This window comes from Pempheris klunzingeri, chromosome 20, assembly GCF_042242105.1.
Source record: "Pempheris klunzingeri isolate RE-2024b chromosome 20, fPemKlu1.hap1, whole genome shotgun sequence".
Taxonomy (NCBI): Eukaryota; Metazoa; Chordata; class Actinopteri; order Acropomatiformes; family Pempheridae; genus Pempheris; species Pempheris klunzingeri.
In genome coordinates, this window is record NC_092031.1 from 8,844,103 (window position 1) to 8,865,537 (window position 21,435).

At 39.5% G+C, this 21,435-nt stretch overlaps 4 protein-coding genes across 5 annotated transcripts; 2 read left to right on the forward strand and 2 right to left on the reverse strand.

Moving 5' to 3' along the window:
* The first annotated feature begins 449 nt into the window (after window positions 1–449).
* LOC139219686 (catechol O-methyltransferase domain-containing protein 1-like) lies at window positions 450–8,087 on the forward strand. Its single transcript, XM_070851619.1, has 7 exons — window positions 450–590; window positions 2,700–2,824; window positions 2,952–3,057; window positions 4,142–4,260; window positions 5,555–5,609; window positions 7,444–7,577; window positions 7,682–8,087. Exons 1-7 carry the CDS (start codon window positions 509–511, stop codon window positions 7,832–7,834), a joined length of 774 nt encoding a protein of 257 aa, XP_070707720.1. The 5' UTR covers window positions 450–508; the 3' UTR covers window positions 7,835–8,087.
* An 82-nt stretch (window positions 8,088–8,169) lies between these two features.
* Window positions 8,170–12,142, reverse strand: LOC139219773 (voltage-dependent anion-selective channel protein 2-like). The gene is made up of 9 exons (XM_070851727.1): window positions 12,025–12,142; window positions 10,849–10,920; window positions 10,672–10,721; window positions 10,153–10,305; window positions 10,013–10,065; window positions 9,671–9,898; window positions 9,389–9,539; window positions 9,133–9,190; window positions 8,170–9,037 (listed from the first exon to the last, which is right to left on the reverse strand). Exons 2-9 carry the CDS (start codon window positions 10,913–10,915, stop codon window positions 8,946–8,948), a joined length of 852 nt encoding a protein of 283 aa, XP_070707828.1. The 5' UTR covers window positions 10,916–10,920; window positions 12,025–12,142; the 3' UTR covers window positions 8,170–8,945.
* Window positions 12,143–13,623: 1,481 nt separating this feature from the next.
* LOC139219723 (sphingomyelin synthase-related protein 1-like) lies at window positions 13,624–19,267 on the reverse strand. Of its 2 annotated transcripts, none has more exons than XM_070851665.1 (6): window positions 19,176–19,267; window positions 17,635–18,210; window positions 16,737–16,832; window positions 16,496–16,613; window positions 16,243–16,393; window positions 13,624–15,403 (listed from the first exon to the last, which is right to left on the reverse strand). In XM_070851665.1, exons 2-6 carry the CDS (start codon window positions 18,189–18,191, stop codon window positions 15,099–15,101), a joined length of 1,227 nt encoding a protein of 408 aa, XP_070707766.1. In that variant the 5' UTR covers window positions 18,192–18,210; window positions 19,176–19,267; the 3' UTR covers window positions 13,624–15,098. The 2 variants fall into 2 exon arrangements, with proteins under 2 accessions (XP_070707766.1, XP_070707765.1); XM_070851664.1 differs by having other exon boundaries at window positions 19,104–19,267.
* Window positions 19,268–19,680: 413 nt separating this feature from the next.
* Window positions 19,681–20,524, forward strand: LOC139220179 (dual specificity protein phosphatase 13A-like). Its single transcript, XM_070852248.1, is given in 3 exon segments — window positions 19,681–19,817; window positions 19,902–20,119; window positions 20,244–20,524. Coding segments are annotated over 3 exon segments (636 nt in total).
* Window positions 20,525–21,435: the final 911 nt, after the last annotated feature.

Here is a 21,435-nt window from a genome sequence, read left to right on the forward strand (position 1 = left end):
CCCTGCGTCACCGTCCGGTTTATCACGTTGGTTTGAACGGAACCTCACTCATTGGCTCTCTCGGACCCAACAGACCATCACCTCAGACGCAACTTTGTGGTGAGTTTGTTTTCTCATGAGGCGGTTTGCAGCTGCATGCGGGGTTTCCGCTTATAGATCAAGTCTTGGCTCTGTCGCTGGTGTCTGCAGGGAAGGTTCGTCTACTTTATTGTGTTTGTCATCATTCTATCACTTTTACCGCACGGTTGGCCTTAGTTAGCGTCCCTGTGCTGCATGTTTTACATTTCCCTCTCTGTATCGTTGCGAAATGACAGTCACATGACAGCAGCAGCAGGGCTCTTAAACGAATAGCAGGCTGACGTAAAGGCTACAGGAGCGTCCCATGCTAATTACACGGCTCTGATCACTGCTGAGCTGCTCTATTGGCAGTATTACGGTACAGTGGTCAGCCAATGCGGAAGAGCTTGCAGTGGGGTCAGTGTGGCTTTAGTCGTTCGGTACCGCAGTTATGACTTTTCGTAATATTTCCAAAGAGGCGCTGGCCGGATCCATCACACTGGGACTTGTTTTCGTCGCCGGGTATTTCTTTGGTGAGAAAGAAGTGTTTGGGCCTAAAAACATGATTTTAAGGCATTGTAACGTCGCTACTGGGTACAGCGAGGTAGCCGGAGAGCAGTAAGGTGTTAGTAGGTTGACTCTAATCTGTGGAGGGCACTGACCTCATGTTTGTCTTGTCCAAATATAGGAGTTTTTTAATGCATTTTTAGGGTTTTACAACCGAGAGTTGAGTAATAGATACTCTCAATTAGCTTTTGTCTGTGTAATGATAATCTATTTCCTCATCTTCTCAACATAACTTCTATATTTGGGGGTTATGTTAATTATTAATAAGAAACAATGCAATAAATTCATGCTGCACAGTGATACATTACACACCACTTAAGCATTAAATCATGTGCATTGCCAGGGTATTACACGGATGGAAATACTGAATTAAATGCATCAAGATAAGTGTATTTATCAAAAGTTGAACTAAAAAGTATGCACAATCATGTTAATCCTAGATTCCAGCTCATTAAGTATGATATCAAGGGCTTGGAGCCAAAGTAAGTGAGTGCCATGTTTGGAGAATGTGTTATATCAAATAAAAGCTCTCAGTGAGAGATGCATACATGCTATTTAAAAGAAAAGCATAAATACATTTTTATATTTGTTCATAACTTGCTTATTTAGGAGAGTATCTGACTGAGGCTCGGGAGGAAGAGCAGCCAAGAAACGAGGGAGCACAACTGAAAGAGGAAAAAAAAATGCAGAGAACAAATGAGAGTGAGACTGAGTAACAATTAGTCTTTGTGCTAGAGCCAGAGCTGAAGGAGAAGGTTTCCAACAATGTGGAAAAGTGACAATGGCAGGCAAAGAGGAAGGAAAAGAAAGAGATACTGAGAACTGGGGGGAAAAAAGCAAAAAGACTGAGAAGTTTTTGTTTAACCACAAACTGCTGCTACGTCGCTCTCGTCAAACCTACCAGGCTCCATTGACAAAAAACTGTGATTTTACCTCGCAGAGCATGTTGTGTCACACAATAACACAAACTAACTAACCGTACAAGGCAGCAGTGGACCAGCAACTCCCTTAAGTCCTAGAAGTCTTCCACTAATCAATGCGTTTTTAAAAGTTTTTAACAAAACAAAAAAAACTCTCTATATTAGATACATTTCTTGTAGCCTTTAATTGTAAAAGCCTTGGCATAAGTTGCTGGGAATTACTTCATCTTTTTACAGTGTTGATTGAAGTGTGATTGATACATTTTAATTAAAACAAATGTGGTTTACAATTACTTTTTTAAATACGCTCGTATTCTGCATTAGTCTATTAGCCTATTAGTCCCAAAAGGGTGTATCTCACTCCTTTGGCAATTTTAAAATCTGAAATATCTTTCTATTTAAACTGGTAACAGTATTGTTTTTTGTTTTTTAGAGTTATTCACATCAGATAACACAAAAATATCAAACATTGTATTCAGGACATGGCAACAGCAGCTGACTCAAGTTTGATCAAAATTTGCTTTGGCTCTCCTGTAAAATCTGATATAAGACCTCGATATAATGTATTTTCCAGAGACGCTGCCTCAAGTTGACACAGTAGCACAGATTAACACCAGTTAAAAAGCCACTCAGTACAAAGTCCTTCATTCACTTCCCCCTCTGGCCTATATTGACTCTCATTACAAAGCTGCAAAGCCTGTGAAAAATGTGAATATCGAGTAATGAGTAGAGTTCTTTGAGTGTCCAAACCACAAGTGTAACTACCATGTGAATCATGTTAATATATTTAATTCTGTTTTTCTATCCATGTAATACCCTTAAAATGCAAACCAGAAACATAGGGACACTGTGGTTACTACAGGGTCATGACAATGTGTTACTCTAGACTGATTCATTGAGTTTCCCTCAAGATGTCAAACTATACGGTCATACAATTCCCAGAAATCATTTCTTTATTTGGATCTGTTGCTGCTGGTGCAATAATTTCATTTCCCCACTGGGATCATTGAAGTTTTATCTGCTCAAATCAAATAAGTACTGTACATAAAATAGACCAGACTTCCTGAAAGATGTATAGACTGGATGATAGGTCCCATGGCATTATCGTGCTCTTAAGATTCTTATAATTGTTTCATGGTTCATGTTCGCCCTCAGGGAAAAAGAAATCTTCCACGATGAGCATCTCCAAGAGTCACTGTGGGGGCAAAGACAACCCTCTGATGCAGTATGTCCTCAATCACTCCATGAGGGAGCATCCAGTCCTGAAAAAACTCAGACTGGTAAGCATGTCTTGGTATCTGGACTGCTGCTGTGCTCTGGCACACTTAGGCACTCAATGTCATGAGATGTAATTATGATGTCATTTGTTGAACTAATCCGACTGGTTTCCGCTTATTTTTTTTTCAGAGGACAATGGAAGACTCCTGGAACATCATGATGGTCGCCTGTGAGCAGGCGCAGTTCATGGCTAATCTGGCAAAACTAATAAAAGCCAAGAAAGCATTAGAGATTGGTAAGGGCGTCAGACTTAACATCACGTCTAGTCTCTTAAGCTTGTACATCTGCCGCACTGCAACCTGTTCAGACACAAGTACCTTTACAAGCACACAATAAACCAGGTGGGAAATTGTGTGGAAAAGAAATGTAAGGCAAGGCAGCTTTATTTATATAGCACACAGAGGCAGTTCAAAGGGCTTTACAGAAGGATTAAAATAACATTCAAAAGAAATAAGCAGAATAAAATCAATTAAAGTAGGATAAAATGAAATGAAATGTATACTGTAGCAACCTTGTTACTCTAAAATTTGCTTTAACATGCAGCAGCTCATTAATGACAGGAGGCTTCTCCCCTACCCTGACCATATTTTGGCATCATGGCTCACTTGTTTTAATCCGTGATTTTCACTGACAGTGAGAGGAAAGGCTCTGTGGTGAGAGACTCAGATTTTGTAAATGAGCTGCTAACATGTTCAGCAAGGGAAACTGACTAATTTGCTCATGTAGTTTGTTTTATTTTGTCAGAACTTGTACATTTATATATTTATCTTTGAATTCTTCTATATACATTTCATTTGAGCGGACTCAGATCATTTATTACACTTCGATTCTGATGCGCCCATACACTAAACATCTGTTTTATACATCTTTATACATGTTTTTACATCTACTATGATGAGAAAGAGAAAGAGAAAGCTGCTTCAGTTTCCCATCTAAATGGCCGTCTGATGGCAGCGTCTGATTCTCTAATGTTGATTTTTCTTTTTTTCTTTTTTTGGTGGGCTTGTTTTTTATGGGGCTAATATAAATTTATCTTCTGACCTCGTCCACAGAAGTACTAGATATTGCTTAGCAAGTGTGCCGGGACTCCTGCCAGCTCCTCCAAACTGGGAGTGTGCTGACAGCAATAAAGTAATACACTAACTTGGGTTATGTACCTCATACAACCCCACTTAATATAATCCGAACCCTCCCTTTAAGCGTATGTAAACACACTGTGTTTGCATAAACAGAATGTTATGTAGAGTTGCTCTAAAAGCATCCATGTAACCCTTTCTGTTGTCATCAATCATGCTGATTTTAGTGCCCTCTCATTGCAGGAGTGTACACAGGATACAACACACTGAACATCGCACTGGCTTTGCCTGATGATGGGCTTGTGGTGGCATGTGATATCAGTGAAGAATACACCAACATTGGCAAACCCTTCTGGAAAGAGGTAGAATTTACATCTGTGGTTTATAGTTTGTCAAAACACTGCATTAATCACAGGGTTGAGTATATGATGTGTAATACTGCTGTATTATTCCCACATTTGCAAAGTGCTGATCATTGCAGAGGAGTTTCAGACACCACAGGTAATAGACATACTGTACATGTCTGCATCTGCATGTGGAGCAGACTTCAGTGTCTGCTAGTCTTTTGTGTGATAAAAGACGACTACTGGACCAGTCTGACACTGAAGAACAATTACCAACCCAAGTCATTTAGCTGGTTAATGACTGACTGTTTGATTGAACAATTTTGAGAATTGCTTAATCATTTATTTTGCAAAAAACACAAACATTTGCTGGTTCCAGCATCTCAAATGTGATGATCTGCTGTTTTTTCTATTTTATATCGATGTTAATTCAGTATCTATGTGTTTTTGCTGTTAGTCAGACAAAACAGCAATTAATTGACAGATTAAGCAGTGAACAAAACCATTAGTTTCCCTATGAAAGTGTGATTATACAATATCACTACTAAAAAGTCAGCAAAAAAGAGGCATTATGGCAAAGGAAAAAAAAAAAAGATGCATCACCATTACCTTCAGAATTTAATTACATGACTTTTATGTTTATTCTGATTGTTCACAGTCAGTCCTCCTTCTCAGGCTTTCTAATCACACAGTATTTTGAATAACTGCTCATTACTGGGTTAAGATCTTATTATCCGTTTACATGCTTGTTCTTTATGAGGTTACTTTTGTGTTTTTATTATGCAATCAAACAAAGTAGGTTTGATCAAACACAAAAAGTTTTATTGCAAATAAAATAAATTGGTGATCAAAAATGTATTGATGCTTGCTGTTGAGTTAAATCTTTTGAATTTGTAAACAGATTTTGTTTAAATGCATGAATACATTTTTAATCACAACCATATTTTACTTGTAATAAATATTTTTTGATTGCAGTGTCAACAGTGCACAATAAAGACTCAAGGGTAACCTCATAGTTCATAGTTATACATTGTGGTTTTCAGGAGCAACTGAAATATTTTTCTGGCTGAACACATAGTTTAATCGACAGCTGAATCTAGACTGATATCACTAGACTATTTTATTTTGATTCATCATAATCCAGAAAATAGCAAAAGCGGGTTATTGTAAACAGCATCATGTTTGCATGACCAACGCTAAATCAGACTAAACAGGATGCATGCAAATACATTCACAGAAGACATCCTGATGTGCTGCAATGATTCATTAGTCACCTGTTAACAGACATATTCTTTTTTCTTTTTCTTTGCAGGCTGGAGTCGAGCAAAAAATTGATCTACGCCTACAACCAGCATTGAAAACTCTTGGTACAGTAGCACATCTCTGTTTTTATCAATTTGACAGAAAATCACTTCAGAAGGCCTGAAATAATACACCTCAATGGGATTGATGGCATCTTACATCCACGACTGCTCTAATCTCTCCGGGGCTGTTGCTCTTTCATTACCTCAGTTGAAACTGAAAGTTTAAGATGAGCAGTAACCTCTGTTGTCTCGATTAAAATTCCCTGCTGTTCACTTAAAGTCTTTCACCACGTATAATCGCATGAAAGCAACACTATCATCAGTGTCAAATTATGGCCAAATGTTTTAATGCTGTCACATCTGCCAAGCCCAATTTGCGACTGTCTCATGTCCTGGACTGGTCCCATGGAAAAGTTTACAGAAGCAGCTGTGTGCTGCTCTTTGTGGGCAGTTAACTAGACGTACGCTTGTTAACAATTTGGTGAGAAAGTTAGTCCTCAACAACTGTCAATCACCAGAATATGACGCCTCACTGAAAAACTTAATTGGACAAGCAACACAAGAGATGGGTGCTTCATCAGAAGTGTCAAACAATACTTGTAAGTTTGGAAACATTAAAGACGTTAGGAATGAGGACTTACTGGCTGGTTTTGCAGCCACCCCACCTCTGTTAAGGAGCAGCACACAGCCGCTCCCCTGAGCTTTTCTATGGGACTGTCACTCATTAAGGTAGGTGGGACTTCATGAACTTTTAAGTCACTAGAGGCTTAAAACAGAAAATAACTACAGATCTATTGTAAGACCCACTCCAACTTCATTCTAACCTAAAACTTGGTGGATGATAAAGAGTTGCTATTGCAGGGGTGACATATCCCATTTAGTGGATGCACATTTGTAATGATAGTGTATACGTGATATAAAAACATTTTTATGACAATTAAGAGTGCAACTACACACCCAGCGCATTGTTCCAGTGGTTTCCCTTAATTATCATTTGGCACATCAATCAGGTTCATCTTAGGAAGCACCTGCGTTTTAGCTAAACCTGTTGAGCTAAGCTAGTCAGATGCTCGGTAACACGGCCCCATTGGTTTTACCTGGACGTTAGTTAGCTAGATATAGTTAGCTAACGTCAGATACTGTCAGCTAATAAACATTAAACAACAGCGGTTTTATTTAGGTTACCTGGATTCCAGTTGTCCCGCCAAATATGTCCACTTTATGCCCTTCTCTTCCGTCTACGAAAGCTTGCGTGAGGATTCTTTCCAAACTAGTTGAAAACACAAACGTGTTTTAGCATTTTAGCTCAGTTTCTCAAGTTTGTTCCTCTCAAATCAACCGGTGAACGGCGGAGTGATCGTGATGATGTTTGGTGACGTTACGTGCGGAAGTCATCCAGATCACGTGGTCTGGCTATATCTCTAGAGACCTATTTTTTACCCATGCTTTTATATGTATGTATACATAAATACTTAAACGCACGCACACACACACACACACACACACACACACACAATATATACACATATATATATGTGTGTGTGTACAAATATTTGCACTTTAGTTGTGTTATTTATTGAAATGACATTATTAAAGAAGATTTGCATTTGTTTTAGTGTGAGGAAAAAATGATGAAGGACATGGGATACTACTACAACTAGCTGGGAACTATTTGTTTATTGGTTGTTTTTTTCAAATCATGAAATTGTGTTTTCCTTTAACATAAATTTGACTATTTCAGATTTACAGATTTACAAAATGAGCAAAAATGAGAAATATCTTCATATTTTCTTTGTTAGTTGGTAAGAATTACAGTAAGTGAACTTTTGGGTGGTGGATGGATGTTGTAACATATAACATGAAGTATAACTGACTTGTTGTGTTTTGCTCCCTTCAGATGATCTCCTATCTGCTGGCCAGGCTGACACATTTGACTTTGCCTTCATCGATGCAGACAAAGTTAACTATGACAACTACTTTGAAAAGTGTCTGAAACTGTTAAGGAAAGGAGGCATCATTGCTGTCGACAACGTAAGATCTTCAGCCATGACAAATATTTAATTTTGAGTTCTTGCAGTAGGATATTTCCAGCAGCCAATCCCATAAACATGTTTTTTTTTGTTTTGTCCCTGCAGGTGCTGTGGAGTGGAAAGGTGGTAAATCCTTCACCTGACGACGCAGACACTGTGGCAATTGACAAGCTGAACAAGAAGTTACACCGAGACACTCGAATCAACCTGAGTATGCTCACAGTGGGAGATGGACTTACGCTGGCAATCAAACTATAGGACAGGCGTCTGATAAGTGCAGTGACTTATAGGCTGTGGAAGGTAACACTGGGATACTGTGTAAGTTTGGTCAACTTTTACATGATGGTAGCTGACATATGCATTAATACAGGTTAATGGGGATATTATAGAGCTCTATTTTTTAGTAACTTCAATGCCAGTTCTATTACCTCAGAGTCCATAATAATTGATTCACAGTTACAAGACAAAGTGCAATGCGATTTGATTAAAAAATTAAAAAAAACACCTGTAAATGCCTTTTGTTTTTGCATCATTATTTAACCAAATTGATACCATTCTCCATGCTGCCATCAAATCACAGGAGAGGACGAAGGTTGATTTCAGGACTTTATTGCAAAGGTTATACACACACCCGCACACAAACCGGTTCCTGATTCATGTCCCAGTCCTCAAAAACTGGAGGAAAAGTGGATGACTCACTCACATATTCTTTCATTCAAGTCACACTGAGGAAAGGAGTCCATTTAGCATTGTCTTGCAGCTCAGAAGCAGGTATATTTAAGGTAGCGGAGGTCTCAAACTCATCACGCAGCACAATTAAGCCTCTCTACAAACATAAGTGACGACCAGCCAATAAGACTGGCTTTGGTCTTGATAAGCATATTTTGTTGTTGTTGGAGTAACCCTTCCCTTCCAACAAGCAGAACATCACTACTAAAATAGAAATAAGATGTGCAAATAAAACAAAGGAGAAAGAGCTTAAATAAAAGTTATATTTCTACTGTGCAAAATAACAGCTCAGATTTACATTCTACATTATCACACTTCAGCAAAATAACATGGTTTTGTGTTCTGAAATCGTTCCTGGACATGGTGCACCCAGAGGGGGGTTTACTAACACTATGGAGGACAAATTGGCAGAAGGAGTGACTGATTTATAAATATGTGATTGAAACATGACTAGTTATTGTAACCACAACGACAGGAGGCTGGTGGAACGGGTTCCGTCATATCAGTGCTCGAGAACTGGGCTTCTTTTTTTTGTTTTGGCTTCATCTTTTTAAAATATCTGTTGCTGATCAGACAGGAACGCTCGGGATCAGATTCAGCTGATAGTCCTCTTCTTCTTATGAAACGGCAGAGCGGATCCTCATGCCTCCAACTCCAGGCCCAGGCCAAGTTTGTGACCACCAGCATTGATATTCTTCCCATCCACCAGTGCAGACAGGATTAGTTTCATACCTGAAACACAATATAAATTTATAAGTTACTGAAAAGGAGGCCCATTGAGTTTGTAGGCGTTTTCAATTGTATGTTAGACTAGAGATAGTCCTCACCAGGCCGCAGGGTCTGGGTGTATCCAATTCCTACCAAGCTGGCATTATTCACCTTAGCCTGGAGAAAAACATTTATCATTAAACTAACATTCAGAGTAAACACAGTAACAGCTGCAAGGCTCCTCACAAACACCAATAACTTGGTCCATGGCCTAATTCACATTACTGTTAACACAGTTTTGAGAAAACCTGCTCACAAGCAGGAGGTGAAATACAACTTCTTTGTGGGGAAGGAAAGAAAAAAAGAGACTCTTACTGATATGGAGGCACTGGAGTCTAACTGGTATTTGGCAGCAATTCCAAAGCGAGTGCCGTTGCTGCCTGCGGTCCAGGCAAGATTCACTGCAGTCTCCAGTTTGTCGTTTACCTTCTGGTAAATGGATCCACCAAACTCTGAACCATCATTTCTGAGAATAAAAAAAGCAAAAAATGGGCAACATCACAAGCGTGCCAGTATTCTTCAAACAGTTTAACCTGACAAAAATACACCGTGATCAAAAGGCCAGTGAGTTATCTGGAAAGCTATACTAAGACGTACATATTGGTGTGGAGCTGGAAGTCCCCGGTCTTGTAACCAACTGCAAAGTTGCCCTGGGTCATCTTGGATTTGGCCGAGTCAAAGGTCATCTGGTAGCCAGCCAGCCAGCCCTCATAGCCGGCCACTGCTGCTCCATGGATAGTAGGACCAGCAAAATCTAAATCTACATCAACACCGACATTAAGGTATTCCCTTTTATAAGCCGTCTTGACCTTGCCACTCTTCTTGCTGTGAGAGTTAAAAAAAAAAAAAAAAGAAAGAAAACAAGGACGTTTGTAGGTTGTTCTTTATACAATGACTGCATGTCATGATATTACAATGAACATAAAAAGTGTAGCTTACCCCGTATTTGGTGAAAAAGTGGTGTCAAACGTAAGTTTCAGCCCTTTGGTGATCTAAAGAAGATCATTCCATCAGTCACATTAATTTGGAGCTGTTTCATTAGTAGTTTGATGAGGAACATAGCAGAGTTTTAAGTTTACCTGATCCTCAACACAAATCTCTGTTCCAAGAGTGTTTTCCGTGGTCCACTTCTCTGAAAACGTCAGGCCATACTCAGCCCATTTGTATTTGGTTTCCAGGGTTCCGGTGACCTTGCTGGTGTCTACATTGGATGAGCCGGACGTTTTAAACTCCTAAAGTGAACACAAAAGTTTATTAATCCGACCTGGAGACAATAACGAAGGTTGGGGAAGTTCATCTGCTACAGCACACTACAGTGGAGATTGAGTAAATATAGTACAAAGGCAGATACTTGCTTATTAAAGAACTGTGACCACGACATGAAATGAAGGGGACATTTTGCAGTCGATATATAATCTTATTAGTGCTCTCTGATGGACAAACTATGTTTCTAAAGGACCTCAAACATTTGGTATTTCAGCGCTGCACTTTGTTACTCATCAGCCGACAAATAATAACGTTATATCTGTGGAAACCTAAAATCAGCTGATAATACCTGCAACACACTGCTGTGTATTTACAGTGACAACAAAACTCACCACTCCACTTGAAGACTTCGTCTTCACATCAAGCTTAACCAGTCCAAAACCTGCAAGGACAACAGCAGTGAGGGACTACTTCCTGGGATTGATAATGCGTCTCAAACAGCCAACCTGTCCTCTGAGGGTCAATAAATACACACTTATAAAACTGCCTTTTATCTTGTTTCCAGTTACCATATCCCTTATTGAAGATGTCCTTTGCTGATTTTCCAAGGTCTGCATATGCTGGAGGAACTGCCATTTTGCCTGTTACAAAAATAACATTTTAGAGAGTGTGAACGGTGACTTGTTGATTGAAACTAATCATGTCTACAGAAAAGTGAATTTTTACAATTTAACTATAACGAGGGCTGTAGCTACCATTGAGGATACTGAGATCATGTCCTTGGCATCTTTTCTAGGAACTGTGCATTATAATCACCTTGATAAAATGTGCAATGTGCAAAATGTGTACTATTTACAATCTTTAGACTTGGTAAAAAATAAATAAATAAAGGAGACAGCATTTCTCCAGGAGAATCGTATTTCTCGCAATATGAAGACTTTTAAACAGAAATTAGAACTTCTTGTTAGGGAAATAATTAAATAGCTAATGTATAAGCACACAAATTAGACAAAATGATATTACAAAACATTTGGAGTGGGGGGCATTGGGGAACTTGCTACTATCTCTAAAATCGTGGCTACAGCTTTAACTGCACAGAGTTACTGGTTTTGCTTAAAGTTTAATTACCAACATCACTAATTTTAAATGAATTGTAGGACAGTGCTGTCTCTGGCTCTAACATGTGTGTCTTATCAGACACTGACGAAAGGTTCAGTCATACGATCTCCATTACTCGGAGATTCTGCTGTCACGCCTCCTCTTTGTCAAGGTTAGACCGGAGCCTTGTCTTAAACTACATGCTTACAGTAACAAGGAACAAGATGGCAACATTAGCATGCCCGGCGAAACGCCATTTTATTTGTGCTTATTCTTTACCACAACTATTATAATTCGGCATTAAATCTAATTATAAAAACAGCCGTTTTTGGAATAATATTTTGTATAAAATGGGGAATAATGTTAAAATCTACATGAAATCAGAGGGATTTCTGTTAATTAGACGCATACGCAGTTGAGGATTGCTCATTCGTATTTTTTACAATTTAAATAGGAATGAACTTTCGCAAATGCTGACAAATATTACAGTTGCTAGTGGCTGCTTTAGTATTTTCAAGGAGTTTGAACACATGAGGGAGGTAGGGGGCGTTTTCTAGCTAGCAAACGGGAGGTTTGATAACCATCTTGCCGATATTCCTACAAAATACAACATGTGCAAGTAAGTAATTACGTGGTCTACTACTTACCCAGTATTACTGTTGCTGAGGATGTTGCTGTCAATTTGAGAGACGAGAAAAGCGGCAGAAAAAACGGCAGAGACCGGTGTAGGACGATATGGAGGAGACACCGCAACAAACACCCTCATGACCTCGGCGCCGCAGGACCTGGAATTTAGCTGTTCATTTTTGTGCCTGTCTGAAATCGAAGTGAGATGATGATTTTGTAATTCTCTTATTTAATTTTGTGATTCTCTTTTTTACTTTTGTGATTCTCGGCCAGTTAATGAAGTACTTGTTCTATGGGTTGGCAACAGAAAACTTTAAATTTTGTTATTAGCTAAAGTCCACATTTTGTATGCCAATGTGTGCTACCAAGGCACCGGCAAGTGGAAGACCTCTAAATTGCCATGGTAGCCAATACGCTAATGCTGTAAATAGTTTAATTTAGCTTTAGCTTTTAAAAGATCCTATCAAGTTTAGCTTCAGCAGGTCCGAACACGTCCTGCACTGTTTCTCAGACACGAGCGAGGAGGAAGAGGAGGAAGAGGAGGAAGAAGGGAGCATCGACGAGTAAATCGTTCACAAACTGTTCATTCAAGTTCAGTCAGATTTGATAACATCATCATCGATATTTGTCAAATAGTGGTTTCTGCTGTGAATGGAACAATCAATTGAATTGGTAAATGTGGGACTTTATTGAAAAACATGTAACAAGGCTGGTTTATGTGTTAATATAATATTAATATAATATCAATAACTATTACCTCAACAAACCGATTAGGAAGACGAGCTCTGTTATCGGGGTGGAAATGGACACAGTTCAGCAGGTGGCTGAGGTGAGACTGCTCAGGAAACTGAACTCTATTATGAGCAATGATACTCACCCACTTCACCATCTTCAGGTGTTTCGCCAAAGCACCTTCAGCCACAGACTAATTCCACCTAAATCCAGGACTGAACGCAGCAGGAGGTCCTTCCTCCCTACTGCCATCAGGCTTTTTAACGCTGCTGTGCAATAGTGTTTATATGCAGTAGTGTTTATATGCTGTATATTTCTCTTCCTATGTCTTCCTCCTCTCCTTCTCCCTAGCCAGTGTTATGGACGCAGTTCTGATAGTAGAAGCAATAAAGTCATTTTTAAATCAATAAAATAACTTTAGCTAGAGTCCACAGTTGATCTTATGTACACCAACAACTACAACAGCTATAATAAACCTTTAGCATTTTTCATAATCCTGATGTCGGTCACACTTAAATTTACCTTAAATTAACCTTAATCCACAATAAACATAAATCTTGTTGACATTTCCAAGTATAGAATAAACTGTTGCAAAGAAAACTAAAGCTTGGTAAATAAAAATGATTTGTATCTCAATTTTTCTCCTTTAAAATGACTGGATGTACAAATGTATTAATTATTTTGACAGTGTTTGTCCCTACTAAATCAAACTGTCTACCCACCATCCGAGGCTCATTTTTGGTTAAAGTACCCAGTAAACATTAGTGCTTGACAATTTTATTAAGAGATTATCTCTCATGCTGAATAATATGCACAGAATCTATCTATTCAGCATTAATCATGTGGTTGTGCAGTGAGTGGCAGAAAAAAAACAAGAGTATGTGGTCTTTGATTTCAGCTCTTTAATGATGGTAATGACTGAACGAGACATGAAACGAGTTATGTGTCTTTGCAGGAGCGTATGAACACGACAGCATCATTCCTCAGTGAAAGGACGTGTTGTAGACCGTCAGCTCCGTTTAGAAGGATCATTTCGTTTCTAACATGCTGTAATGACCAAAATTAGTCTCACTACAGTGGCAAGGTTCACTCCATGAAATGCAGAGGCCAATCTGAAATCATTATTACACCTAGAAAGCACATTGTGTTTCAAACAAATACATAGTTAAGAGCAACTGTAAACATATTTTTCATGTGCATGTTGCTGTAACATTGTATATGAAATATAAAAATACCTATTGACATTTACAAAATTAAATAAATTAATATAAACAAATACATACAAATTTAAGGGTCCTTTTTAGGAACTATTACTACAGATTGATGTCACAGGATTATCATCAGGGAGAGCTCAAATTGTACTGGTCTGGTCATTTACACACCGATATTTAAAAAAAGAAAAACACTATACAACTATCCAACAGTAAACATGAAAGATTTGGGATATTTCTACAGAGAGAAACCTATTGTAACACTCAAGGTAATTGGCAAATGGAATTATATTTAAGACAGCTGGAAAATCTTTGATTCCATGTTTCTTTTGGCTGATAATGACATTTCCTTGAATGCATCTTTTCTAGGTCTGGTAATGAAAAGGCAAGCTAAGTGAACAACATAAACAAAGATCTGCTGTACTTTACTGCACCTTTCAAATGAGCCATTAATTACTGTGTCAACATTAAATAACATCATCAAAATGTAAGTGTAATCTCAAGGAATGAAACTGACTTTCAACAATGGCAAACATCTGGACATGATGAACAATATTTAGCTGTACAGAAGAAAAGCAACAGTGAAAGTAGATCTTTACATATTGCTTCAACAGTGGTCCATAGTGTTATGTTTTGTTAAATTAGTGGCAAAACTTTCAGAGCCAACTCTTGAAATGACCAGATTTTGTAATTGCACACAAAATGGCACACTGCTGCCTGAGATTTATTTTTCATGTGGCTTCCTTTTATCCTGTTCTATCCAAATACTCTGACAGACGAGTGTGTTTTAAAGAAATGAGGTACTGAAAAATGTAGTTTATGCTACATAAAATGATATCCCTTTAGACTAAAAATAAGCAACCAATAAATGAGACAAAGTAATTCTACTGTGTCAACTGCCTAATGAAGCAAAGAGGGCTTTTAAGAAACTCTGTGAGGTTTTGTTTAATCTGTTTCAAAACGGGGATGCAGATTAGGAGATGAGCGCCAAAATATAAGAAGGTATGGCTCTGCATATCCCATCAGGCCTCGGTGCTAACAGGATCACATCAGTTGTCTTTGTCGATGAGGATAAGCACACCGCCTCGGTTGGCAACTAGACAAAACAGCACAGGCTAAGAAGTGTCTGACAACACCGCTGATGCTGGTCATTATCCAATCAGCCTCCTCATCACAGCAGGTCTAGAGAAAGGCCAGCAGTACTCGTTGGGGACGGGCCCGTTGACATTGCACTCAAAGAAGGAGAACATGGGGAACCAGATGCGAGCTCGTCGGCTCTGCTGGTAGGCCCGGGTGTTGGCTAGAGTGTGGTAGTACAGGAAGAGTCTGGTTGTGATGTAGAAGGCGATGAACACGTCGATGGAGTAGTGTTCATGCGCAGCCAAGATGAAGAAGATGCCAAAGAGATTCAGGACCCAGGACAACGTGTGAATGAAGTTCCAGCTTCGTGGAGTGTCTGTGAAATAAGAGGGGACAGTTGAAAACTTGCATATCCTAAGGTGGTAGACTATTTCTGTCCAGGTCAGACTGAGGAAGGCTACTTTTTATTCAGGTGTAATATCTGTGAAGGCCACTGGATGGCAACAAAAGGACAATATTTCCCAAACGTGGCTTCACTGTTTCATTCTCTACCTCCATTGAGTCTTCTTCGGGATTTAGCACTTCATCCCTCACATCCCTCTGATATCAAAGCTTTTAGTAACAGCTCATAACTTCTCTTGATTTTCATGAATGAATGTGGATACAATCTGGCAACCATTGTGACATTTTAAAGGGGACTTTGTGTGAAGTAAAAACAGCCACAACCTCAAGTTTTTAAATCACACTTGAGTTCAAATTCTGTGTCAAAAGAATATCTTATGATTTTACATATATTTTGATTATGGTTTACAGTTCCTCTGTGCAGATACATATATTTAGTAGACCTTCCACCTTTATTTCAGACGTTTCATTCAATTCAACGTGTAACCAAATGATAAATCTAAATTATGGCTGAATTTGTGCTTGAAAGCTATTAACGTAAACATAAACAAATGTCATATCCTATTCAAACCTCCTAAAAAGGTTTTAAAAAAAGACTTCATTGTCCCACAATCTATACACACAGCTTAAATGTGAGGTCAGAGTGCCTACAATCTGTCAGGTTAATGTTATTATTTAGGATCCATGGCCATTTCACATTAATCCTAACATAAAAAATTAAGGGGCTTTTGAGGTATAAAGTTAAGTGATTCTGTTCCTCACTGAATGTAAAACAAATCCACAAGAATGGCTTCAGACTCAGAAGCTACTCACACTCTGTGACAAAGAAGTTGAGCAATGTGAGGACCACAGTGTGGCCGCTGAACATGTAGTCGCCACATGTATGCACCCCCGTCAGGGTCATCCCAAAACCGCTCCAGATGGCCACAGCTCGCTGCAGTTTGGCCCACATGTCACCGTAGATCTACAGGGAGAGAACAAGGGAAACTGTCGGTGCTGTGATCTGTCAAAGACGCAGAGATGGAGTGTTAAAGGACTGATCTGCAATAAACGCGTCATGCCTTACCTTCCCTGAGCATTGCAGGTGCTGTCCTGGCACAGACAGGGAGGTGACAAACATGGTGATACAGCGCAGCATGAACACCGTCCCCATGAGGCTGCACATGCGCCGCAAAAGGATGGACCTGCAAGTCATGAGGAACAGTTAAACCAGGTCCTCCATGGTGTTGATTTAAGATATAACCTATAAGTGTCCTACTGCACAATCCATGACGTAACGCTGATGTGAAAGATTGTCAGGACTGTACCTGTGCTTATGGAGCAGCAGAACCAGTAACCACATGTTACAGAGGATCACGCCACACGCTTCAGCCATTGCAAAGGCCCATGGTATTCTAGGCACACTGTTGAGAGGGAAAAACAAGAGAGATCAGAGCTGAAATGACCAGTCGATTAGATATTCCACAAACAATTAACGTGACTCAAATGATTAAAAAAAATTAAACATTCTGCAGTCCAGTTTGTTAAAAGTGAGATTTTGCTTCTTGTATCTGTTTTATCATTGTACGTTGAATTAACAGCCAAAAAGTTTTGGGTTTTGGACTGTTGGTTAGATATATTAAAGATTAAATCATTTATCAAAAAAGCAGAGATTAATCACTAATGAGTTAAATCCTAAGGGAACATTTCTGGATTAAAATACTTCTGTTAAATATTTCAAACAGGTGCCAGTTTCTTCTGCATGTTCAAGGTGCAAAGATTAAGACTATTTTAAATATTAAAATATGGACCGTAAACACTAAAATCACTAAATGGGCACAAAGGTAACTGTAATTTGCCTCTACATGTTTTATTTTGCCAAACACACACTGGTGTTTCCGCCGAAATCTGCTTTCCCAATAAATTAAGACATTCCATGAAAGGCTCAAAGCTGGCCATAAACAACGGGTCACACTTCTAAGTAGGTCACTTTAAAAAACGCTCAAAGATCTCTTTGAACCGAAGCTAGCCCGTCAGGAATACGTGAGGACAATAATAGAAACATGCTACAACGAAGTAGGGCAGTTATAATGTCTACCATCTGGTCAGACAGTCTGACAGTTGATAAAAATGTATATTTTTGTTTCACTCTTTTCACAGCTGGCTACCCAGCACCCGAGGTCAGACAAATCAGGCTTAAGAGTGTCTTAGCTGTCACACACCCACCTGTCTAGGAAAATATCTGGCAGTGGAGGGTACGTGCGCATGTCAGGGACCCTCTCGTGCACTATGACCATGACAAAGGACGTGAACCCAAACACAAACACCACATAGATGGAGCTTAGCACAGTCTTCCAGTACTCTGGATCCAGGCGCCTCGTCTGCTGCTTGTACTTCCCATTAGTGTACTGGTGATACTCCTCTCCCACTGGTGCTGTGTCAGTGCTGTCACAGTCTCTGCCTGGGTCTCCATTACACAGCCACTCCAAACTGCCTCCGGAGCCTGTAGGAGAGTGGCCGTCAAAGGGAAGACCCAGCTCCTCCAACACGTCAATGTTCTGTTTCTGGAGTTTGCGGATGGACACCATCAGGCGTTTGATGTCCCCCAGCACCTTGAGCTCCAGGGGTGGCGAGCGGAGGTCGTACTCGCTGAGGGCGAGCAGGCTGGTGCCGTCCAGTCGGTGCTTGTTGCACAGCAGGTCGACATAGTCACAGAAACCTTCTTCCTTCAGCCACTTGGCGACGTGTTTGGGCGTCCAGCGACGGACGCTCTGTTGCATCATTTCCTCCTCACTCTGAAAGCTGGACGACAGAACATTCAAATTAATGCAAAATAATTGCAACTAAAACAAGGGAGCTCTCCTTTACTTCCTCACCAACAACCAAATGAATCTTAAACAGAAGTAGGCACTCTGCATTTCCACTGAATCAGCAATACCAATTCTAAACAAGCCATGCAAGACTGCCACATAGACAAAAAAAAAATAATAACTTCACCCTTGTGACAAAATTATAAGTGATAAACAAGTTTAAGTCAATCCCTGAGCTCCGACAAGCTGAACAAACATTTGAGGCAAACAGTGGCAAGAGTTTGCTAAGATAAGTTTGCACAGTGGAAACCACACCCCAGAAATTTGGGTGAAGGAGGAAAAATATTCCCCAAGTACACAGTGACTTTTGACCCAGTCATGAGGCATTCCTTATTGGACATTATCCCAATCTTATTTCTAGCCAAACAAAACCTTTGGTGGTACAAGCACACAAAGAGCCCTGTCTCTAAAGTCTGTTACCAGGATTGCTAAAATATCCACATTAACTTTACAGGCAGTTCTACCTGTTAAGGCATTACACGACACGCTGGGCCAACTTGTAATCCTTTAACATTGTTAAGGCATTTGCTGTCAGTAACTTTGTTCTGTGAGAGCATCCACCTCCATCACTGGCTATCAATAAGGTGGGGCCAGGAGCTAATTCTGCCAATTGCAATATCTTATAAGACAGCTATCCAGCCTTGTAGTTGACGGTGTGTGCGCCCAAAAGCATGGCTGATTTTTTTTTAGACATGAAAACAAAAGAAAGCATCTTGTCTTTTTTATCACATCAACCCTGCCCAGCAGGCTAATTCAGCTATGGCTAACGTTAGCTAGCATGCTATTAGCTAGCTTGGTCAATGCGTGTGCCTCACGCTCACTCACCCGGACTGAGACGCAACAGAGGACGATATACAGACACGTTTTTATTCAGCTAGCTAGATAATGGCATCTCACAAGAATCTGAAGAAACCGTATAAGAGTTTGCTGCAATAACACGGGCTTGTTGGAAGTCATTTCGCCCCGGCTTGGCGCTGGTTAGCACTACTGTTGACAACACAGGGCGGTAATGTCCAGAATAGCTGCGCCCCTAAAAATGAGCCACAATGTGGGCTCTGCTCCACCTGAACAACAGCGACACCCACCGGTGAGAAGAGGACACTGCAGCGTCTTTGATACAGCAGTATTGAGATTGTTGTGAAGAAAAGCAAGGAATTATTTGTGTAATTAAAGGGCAAAAAATGAGAAATTGTGGTTGAACATAAAATGTAATCTATGAAAGTTTAGAGGTGTGAGACTGATCAGGATTTAGAATATGGGTCACTGATTTAATTTGAGAGCAGGAACACCTGTCCTTGTCAGTACATGGCTGTGGTAAAGAGCTTGAAAATAAATGCTAGGAGGAGAAATCACACAAATTAAGAGTTTAGTTTCTGTGAAGCATCTTGCTATGTCGGCAACTATGAATAATCTACAGGAAAGTCATGCAGTTTCTCCTTCCACTCCATCTGTGAAAGACTTAGTGAAGGTTTTGTATGGAGGGAAGAGGTTTGGTAATCATGTGGATGAAGTTTGGCCTAACCTATTCATTGGAGACATGTAAGTCTTTGGCATTATTCTTCACAGCTTATTAAATAACACTAGGCTGTTTCTTACTATAATTCCTGCTTCCTTTGACCACAGGTCAGTGGCCAATGATCGCTACAGTCTATGGAAGCTGGGAATCACACATGTTGTGAACGCAGCCCATGGGAGGATGCACTGTCTGGGGAGTCATGACTTCTATGGCTCCACTGTGGATTATTATGGCGTGCCTGCTGATGACTCACCGTCCTTTGACCTCTCTATATATTTCTTTCCCTCTGCTGAGTATATTCAGAGTGCACTTGAGACGGCTGGTGGTAAATACCCATCGTGCTGCTTTAATGTCCCTCAGTTTTATATCAGACTGTGCAGGCCTCTCTGCAAGTCTGTATCCACAATACAATCCCAGCTCATTGTGATCTTTTTCTTCTTCTTGACCAGCTCAGGTTTTCGTGCATTGTGCAGTTGGTGTGAGCAGGTCTGCCTCCCTCGTCCTGGCCTACCTAATGATTCACCACCATTACACCCTACTGGAGGCCATCAATAAGGTCAAAGAGCGCAGGTGGATTTTCCCAAACAGAGGATTCCTCAAACAGCTTCGCGCTTTGGATATGAAACTACGCAAGACATCCTCAAAAACAAACTGATTTTCAAACCTACAAAAACCTCAAATAGCTGTTTTCCTCAAGAAAAAGTGGAGGAAGATACTGATCAGAGATTAAAGAATAATAAGTTAAAATGTGTTTTCCTGTGAATCATGCTGTCTGGATATTGACCCTTATAATAAGAGGACATCAGCATAATGAACTAACCCTTTAGGCAAAACCATTTTAAGACCAAATACAAGACAAAATGACTTATTTAACCTTTGTCTTATGTTGAAGAAAATTTACATCCATTATGTTGTGGTGTGTGCTCACTTTAAATCCTGTTTGCTTGCGTGAGCACAAAAACAAATATTCACAACCCTGCTTTACATATAATTTAAACACCTCGGCTCCACTTAGACTCAAAATATGATACTTAACTTTCACATCTTTAGAATTTAATCCATTTCTTATTGCTTTGCTTGTTTATAGGTGGGTAACACTTTATTGTGTGAATTGAACAATGTTATAAGCAGCATATGGGCAATCAGTTGATGGCTTATCACACAGTATTAGTTAGAGACATTTTGAATTTATTATCAATGTAATTGTCAACAGCTATACTGTCTATAATCACCATTTAAACAGTTGTGACCATATATAACAACATGTCTTTATTAACAGTTGTAAACACGTCTGTGAATGATGGATGTATTGATAGTTAATAAATACTTTATAAAAGGCTGTAAGCATTTGCTCATGTGTGTATTCTAGTATCATTATATAAGATTATAGTCGTGTTTCTACAAACAGTATCTAACAAACTTTGCCAAGCCAAACCTGTATCTTGATCTCACATCTACCAGCAGGCCGATCATATTTGCAACATATTATATATATATATATATATATATATATATATACATAAGGTGGGATTTGTTTTCCACCACTTACAATGTTGTATATACATCAATAAGCAGAAGCAGAACTTTAAATAATCAATCAATAACTGTCTCCAGGTCAAAATGACCCTGAGACCTTTATTG